This window comes from Oncorhynchus clarkii, chromosome 13, assembly GCF_045791955.1.
Source record: "Oncorhynchus clarkii lewisi isolate Uvic-CL-2024 chromosome 13, UVic_Ocla_1.0, whole genome shotgun sequence".
In the NCBI taxonomy this organism is placed as follows: Eukaryota; Metazoa; Chordata; class Actinopteri; order Salmoniformes; family Salmonidae; genus Oncorhynchus; species Oncorhynchus clarkii.
The window spans coordinates 65,175,569-65,182,948 of record NC_092159.1 but is presented as its reverse complement, the minus strand read 5'-3'; the positions used below and the strand labels follow the sequence as shown (position 1 = coordinate 65,182,948).

Here is a 7,380-nt window from a genome sequence, read left to right as displayed (position 1 = left end):
GTCTCCTGGAGGCTCCTCAGTCTCTGGTCCTTATCCACAGTGAGATGGCTGTCTCCTGGAGGCTCCTCAGTCTCTGGTCCTTATCCACAGTGAGATGGCTGTCTCCTGGAGGTTCCTCAGTCTCTGGTCCTTATCCACAGTGAGATGGCTGTCTCCTGGAGGCTCCTCAGTCTCTGGTCCTTATCCACAGTGAGATGGCTGTCTCCTGGAGGCTCCTCAGTTTCTGGTCCTTATCCACAGTGAGATGGCTGTCTCCTGGAGGCTCCTCAGTCTCTGTGTCCTCTCATGTCTCCCTGATTACATTTTTTCCTCTGTCTCTCTCCAGGTGCTGACTCTCTCCAGTCTCTCTCCAGCTGCTGTCTCTCTCCAGTCTCTCTCCAGTTGCTGTCTCTCTCCAGTCTCTCTCCAGCTGCTGTCTCTCTCCAGTCTCTCTCCAGTCTCTCTCCTGTCTCTTTCCAGTCTCTCTCCAGTTGCTGTCTCTCTCCAGTCTCTCTCCAGTTGCTGTCTCTCTCCAGTCTCTCTCCAGTTGCTGTCTCTCTCCAGTCTCTCTCCAGTTGCTGTCTCTCTCCGGTTTCTCTCCAGTTGCTGTCTCTCTCCAGTCTCTCTCCAGTTGCTGTCTCTCTCCAGTCTCTCTCCAGTTGCTGTCTCTCTCCAGTCTCTCCGTCTTTCTGTCTCCCTTCTCATTTTAATATGGTCTGTCCCAGTCCCAGAGTCTGTGTTCAATCATGACAGGTCAGTGGTAGATGGGGGTGGAGTCAGTAGTTTGATTGACAGGTCAGTGGTAGATGGGGCGGGGCAGTGGTTGATGGGGGCTGGGGCAGATGGGGGAGCAGGGGTCCATTGTAGATGGGGTGGGGTCATTGGTAGATGGGGCTGTGTCATTGGGGTCCGTTGTAGATGGGTTGGGGTCCATTGTAGATGGGGCGGGGTCATTGGTAGATGGGGGCGGGGGCAGATGGGGTTGGGATCCGTTGTAGATGGGGGCAGATGGGGGTGGGGTCCATTGTAGATGGGGCAGGGCAGATGGGGATGGGGTCCGTTGTAGATGGGGGCAGATGGGGGTGGGGTCCATTGTAGATGGGGCGGGGCAGATGGGGGTGGGGTCTGTTGTAGATGGGGCTGGGCGGATGGGGTGGGGTCCGTTGTAGATGGGGGCAGATGGGGGTGGGGTCCGTTGTAGATGGGGCGGGGCAGATGGGGGTGGGGTCCGTTGTAGATGGGGTGGGGTCCATTGTAGATGGGGCGGGGCAGATGGGGGTGGGGTCCGTTGTAGATGGGGCGGGGCAGATGGGGGTGGGGTCCGTTGTAGATGGGGTGGGGTCCGTTGTAGATGGAGGCATATGGGGGTGGGGTCCATGTAGATGGGGCGGGGCAGATGGGGGTGGGGTCCATTGTAGATGGGGTGGGGTTCGTTGTAGATGGGGCAGGGCAGATGGGGGTGGGGTCCGTTGTAGATGGGGGCGGGGCAGATGGGGCGTGGTCATTGGTAGACGGCCTGGACATACTCCGGAGGGAAGAATCCAACGCGTCCATGACAACGGCCTCTCCAGCGCAGCGGATCGGAACAGTCGAGCAGGTCGATGAAATCACCGCGGAGGAAGCGTAGCTGGGAGGGGTGGTGGGGGGTGAAGTCAAACAGAGCATGGGCGTGGTGGGGGTGCTGGAGGGGGGGTCCAGGAGAGGGTTAGACCTGCTGATGCAATGCACTTCTCAGACCAGGCTAGTACAGTTCAGAACAGGCTAGTACTGTTCAGACCAGGCTAGTACAGTTCAGACCAGGCTAATATTGTTCAGACCAGGCTAGTACTGTTCAGACCAGGCTAGTACTGTTCAGACCAGGCTAGTATTGCTCAGACCAGGCTAGAATTGCTCAGACCAGGCTAGTACTGTTCAGACCAGGCTAGTACTGTTCAGATCAGGCTAGTACTGTTCAGATCAGGCTAGTACTGTTCAGACCAGGCTAGTACTGTTCAGACCAGGCTAGTACTGTTCAGACCAGGCTAGTATTGCTCAGACCAGGCTAGTATTGCTCAGACCAGGCTAGTACTGTTCAGACCAGTCTAGTACTGTTCAGACCAGGCTAGTACTGTTCAGACCAGGCTAGTACTGTTCAGACCAGGCTAGTAATGTTCAGACCAGGCTAGTACTGTTCAGACCAGGCTAGTATTGCTCAGACCAGGCTAGTATTGCTCAGACCAGGCTAGTACTGTTCAGACCAGTCTAGTACTGTTCAGACCAGTCTAGTACTGTTCAGACCAGGCTAGTACTGTTCAGACCAGGCTATTACTGTTCAGACCAGGCTAGTACTGTTCAGACCAGGCTAGTACTGTTCAGACCAGGCTAGTATTGCTCAGACCAGGCTAGTACTGTTCAGACCAGGCTAGTACTGTTCAGACCAGGCTAGTAATGTTCAGACCAGGCTAGTACTGTTCAGACCAGGCTAGTATTGCTCAGACCAGGCTAGTATTGCTCAGACCAGGCTAGTACTGTTCATACCAGGCTAGTACTGTTCAGACCAGGCTAGTATTGTTCAGACCAGGCTATTACTGTTCAGACCAGGCTAGTACTGTTCAGACCAGGCTAGTACTGTTCAGACCAGGCTAGTACTGTTCAGACCAGGCTAGTACTGTTCAGACCAGTCTAGTACTGTTCAGACCAGGCTAGTACTGTTCAGACCAGGCTAGTACTGTTCAGACCAGGCTAGTACTGTTCAGACCAGGCTAGTACTGTTCAGACCAGGCTAGTACTGTTCAGACCAGGCTAGTACTGTTCAGACCAGGCTAGTACTGTTCAGACCAGTCGAGTACTGTTCAGACCAGGCTAGTACTGTTCAGACCAGGCTAGTACTGTTCAGACCAGTCTAGTACAGTTCAGACCAGGCTAGTATTGTTCAGACCAGTCTAGTACTGTTCAGACCAGTCTAGTACTGTTCAGACCAGGCTAGTACTGTTCAGACCAGGCTAGTACTGTTCAGACCAGGCTAGTACTGTTCAGACCAGGCTAGTACTGTTCAGACCAGGCTATTACTGTTCAGACCAGGATAGTACTGTTCAGACCAGGCTAGTACTGTTCAGACCAGGCTAGTACTGTTCAGACCAGGCTAGTACTGTTCAGACCAGTCTAGTACTGTTCAGACCAGGCTAGTACTGTTCAGACCAGGCTAGTACTGTTCAGACCAGGCTAGTACTGTTCAGACCAGGCTATCTAATAAGAGAAAGAGAGGGAGAAAGAGCTAGAGAGAGAGAGGAGGGGTAGAGACATAGAGAGAGAAGTAGCAGAATGGAGAGGGAGAGAAAGAGGTAGAGAGAGGTAGAAAGAGAGAGAGAGAGAAAGAGAGAGAGGAAGGTAGAGAGAGGGAAGAAGCGAGAGAGAAAGAGAGAGAGGTATAGAGAGAGAGAGCGGGGGGTAGAGAGGAAGGTAGAGAGAGGGAGGTAGCGAGAGAGAAAGAGAGAGAGGTAGAGAGAGGGAGAGAGAAAGGGGTAGAGAGGAATGTAGAGAGAGGGAGCTAGAGATATGAATTGCAATTGAATTGATATGATAAGTTGTTACCCTGGCATTGTGTTCTGGGTCTCGTAGGAAGACGGTTCCCTCCTTGGCGATGCTGTTGCTATGGTAAAACTCCACCATCTGATTCAGAGAGAAGAACATCTCCTCCCAAACAAAGTACTGTCCTGACCTGTCCTGGAGCACCTTGAAGTGCTGCACATGGTCCCCGTAACTAGAGGGAGACAGGGGCGGAGAGAGGGAGAGAGGGGCGGAGAGAGGGAGAGAGAGAGAGGAGGAAGAGAGAGAGGGGAAGAGAGAGGGAGAGAGAGAGGAGGAAGAGAGAGAGAGGAGGAAGAGAGAGGAGGAAGAGAGAGAGGGAGAAAGGGGGGAGGAAGAGAGAGAGAGAGGAGGAAGAGAGGGAGGGAGAAAGGGGGGAGGAAGAGAGAGAGAGAGGAGGAAGAGAGGGAGACAGGGGGGAGAAAGAGAGAGAGAGAGAGGGGGAGGAGGAAGAGAGAGAGGGAGAAAGGGGGGAGGAAGAGAGAGAGAGGAGGAAGAGAGGGAGACAGGGGGGAGAAAGAGAGAGAGAGGGGGAGGGGGAGGAGGAAGAGAGAGAGGTGGAAGAGAGAGAGGGAGAGAGCGGCGGAGAGAGGGAGAGAGGGGCGGAGAGAGGGAGAGGTGGAAGAGAGAGATGGAGAAAGGGGGAGGAAGAGAGAGAGGGAGACGGGGGAGGAAGAGAGAGAGAGAGAGAGAGAGAGAGAGAGGGGGAGAAAGGGGGAGGAAGAGAGAGAGAGGGAGAGTGAGACATTTTCCCTTGTGTACTTTAACCATTTGTACATTGTTACAACACTGTATATATACGTAATATGACATTTATAATGTCTTTATTGTTTTGAAACTTCTGCATGTGTAATGTTTACAGTTCATTTTAATTGTTTATTTCACTTTTGTATATTATCTACCTCACTTGCTTTGGCAATGTTAACACATGTTTCCCAGTGAGGGGAGAGAGAGAGAGAGAGAGAGAGAGAGAGAGTGAGAGAGAGAGAGAGAGAGAGGAACAACAACACAAATATTTATCTGTCCAAAACGGAGATGTCTGGGTAAACCACTTCTCCAATCTTTTTGGCTCTATAACAAAGAATGAAGAGCAAAAACATATACATGATCAAATACAGATCTTAGAATCAACTATTAAAGACTACCAGAACCCACTGGATTCTCCAATTACCTTGAATGAGTTACAGGACAAAATAAAAACCCTCCAACCCAAAAAGGCCTGTGGTGTTGATGGTATCCTCAATGAAATGATAAAATATACAGACAACAAATTCCAATTGGCTATACTAAAACTCTTTAACATCACCCTTAGTTCTGGCATCTTCCCCAATATTTGGAACCAAGGACTGATCACCCCAATCAACAAAAGTGGAGATAAATTTGACCCCAATAACTACCGTGGAATATGCGTCAACAGTAACCTTGGGAAAATCCTCTGCATTATCATTAACAGCAGACTCGTACATTTCCTCAATGAAAACAATGTACTGAGCAAATGTCAAATTGGCTTTTTACCAAATTACCGTACAACAGACCATGTATTCACCCTACACACCCTAATTGACAACCAAACAAACCAAAACAAAGGCAAAGTCTTCTCATGCTTGGTTGATTTCAAAAAAGCCTTCGACTCAATTTGGCATGAGGTTCTGCTATACAAATTGATGGAAAGTGGTGTTGGGGGTAAAACATTCGACATTGTAAAATCCATGTACACAAACAACAAGTTAAAATCGGCAAAAATCACACGCACATTTCTTCCCACAAGGCCGTGGGGTGAGACAGGGATGCAGCTTAAGCCCCACCCTCTTCAACATATATATCAACGAATTAGCGAGGGCACTAGAACAGTCTGCAGCACCCGGCCTCACCCTACTAGAATCTGAAGTCAACTGTCTACTGTTTGCTAATGATCTGGTGCTTCTGTCCCCAACCAAGGAACGCCTACAGCAGTACCTAGATCTTCTGCACAGATTCTGTCAGACCTGGGCCCAACAAGACCAAAGAGATGTTTAAGTTCAGGGCCCTCCCCAAGGTACTGGGAGTCAAACAGACAGGCTTGGAAGAGATCTTTAAGGTCAGGGCCCTCCCCAAGGTACTTGGAGTCAAACAGACAGGCTTGGATGAGATCTTTAAGGTCAGGGCCCTCCCCAAGGTACTTGGAGTCAAACAGACAGGCCTGGATGAGATCTTTAAGGTCAGGGCCCTCCCCAAGGTACTTGGAGTCAAACAGACAGGCCTGGATGAGATCTTTAAGGTCAGGGCCCTCCCCAAGGTACTTGGAGTCAAACAGACAGGCTTGGATGAGATCTTTAAGGTCAGGGCCCTCCCCAAGGTACTTGGAGTCAAACAGACAGGCCTGGATGAGATCTTTAAGGTCAGGGCCCTCCCCAAGGTACTAGGAGTCTAAAGGACAGGCCTGGAGGAGATCTTTAAGGTCAGGGCCCTCCACAAGGTACCCCCTGTCCCTGGACGTTGACCTACTCTCCTCTGGTAGTTTAAGGTCAGGGCCCTGTCCCTGGACGTTAACCTACTCTCCTCTGGTAGTTTAAGGTCAGGGCCCTCCCCAAGGTACTTGGAGTCAAACAGACAGGCATGGATGAGCTATTTAAGGTCAGGGTCTTCCCCAAGGTACTTGGAGTCAAACAGACAGGATGAGATCTTTAAGGTCAGGGCCCTCCCCAAGGTACTTGGAGTCAAACAGACAGGCTTGGATGAGATCTTTAAGGTCAGGGCCCTCCCCAAGGTACTTGGAGTCAAACAGACAGGCCTGGATGAGATCTTTAAGGTCAGGGCCCTCCCCAAGGTACTTGGAGTCAAACAGACAGGCCTGGATGAGATCTTTAAGGTCAGGGCCCTCCCCAAGGTACCCCCTGTCCCTGGACGTTGACCTACTCCCCTCTGGTAGTTTAAGGTCAGGACCCTGTCCCTGGACGTCGACCTACTCTCCTCTGGTAGTTTAAGGTCAGGACCCTCCCCAAGCCACCCCCTGTTCCTGGACTTTGACCTACTCCCCTCAGGTATAGGGCAACCCTCAGCAGGAAAAACAGAACTTGACAATCATTTGAGCCAGGTGTGATATCCCTCCTAAAGAGCTTGAGCTAATTTTCCTATAGACCCAGTAAGACCAGCAGGCTAATGTTCCTATAGACTCAGTAAGACCAGCAGGCTAATGTTCCTATAGACTCAGTTAAACCAGCAGGTTAATGTTCCTATAGACCCAGTAAGACCAGCAGGCTAATGTTCCTATAGACCCAGTAAGACCAGCAGGCTAATGTTCCTATAGACCCAGTAAGACCAGCAGGCTAATGTTCCTATAGACTCAGTAAGGCCAGCAGGCTAATGTTCCTATAGACCCAGTAAGGCCAGCAGGCTAATGTTCCTATAGACCCAGTAAGACCAGCAGGCTAATGTTCCTATAGACTCAGTAAGACCAGCAGGCTAATGTTCCTATAGACTCAGTAAGACCAGCAGGCTAATGTTCCTTTAGACCCAGTAAGACCAGCAGGCTAATGTTCCTATAGACTCAGTAAGGCCAGCAGGCTAATGTTCCTATATACCCAGTAAGGCCATGGTGGCAAAGTAATTACAATATAGCAATTAAACACTGGAATGGTAGATCGGCAGAAGATGAATGTGCAGGTAGAGATACTGGGGTGCAAAGGAGCAAGATAAATAAATAAATACAGTATGGGGATGAGGTAGTTGTTTGGGCTAAATTATAGATGGGCTTTCTTTCTTTCTTTCTCTCTCTCTGTCTCTTTCTCTCTCTCTCTCTCTCTCTGTCTCTCTCTCTCTGTCTCTCTCTCTGTCTCTGTCTCTCTCTTTCTCTCTCTG

The 7,380-nt window shown here is 50.4% G+C and overlaps 2 protein-coding genes across 2 annotated transcripts; both read right to left on the bottom strand.

The window, feature by feature from the left end:
* Positions 1–723: 723 nt before the first annotated feature.
* Positions 724–1,392, bottom strand: LOC139423630 (uncharacterized). The gene has a single exon (XM_071175216.1). The coding sequence runs from the start codon at positions 1,390–1,392 to the stop codon at positions 724–726; it is 669 nt and encodes a 222-aa protein (XP_071031317.1).
* LOC139424110 (growth factor receptor-bound protein 2-like) lies at positions 1,307–3,691 on the bottom strand. Its single transcript, XM_071175807.1, has 2 exons — positions 3,550–3,691; positions 1,307–1,660 (listed from the first exon to the last, which is right to left on the bottom strand). Exons 1-2 carry the CDS (start codon positions 3,646–3,648, stop codon positions 1,481–1,483), a joined length of 279 nt encoding a protein of 92 aa, XP_071031908.1. The 5' UTR covers positions 3,649–3,691; the 3' UTR covers positions 1,307–1,480.
* Positions 3,692–7,380: the final 3,689 nt, after the last annotated feature.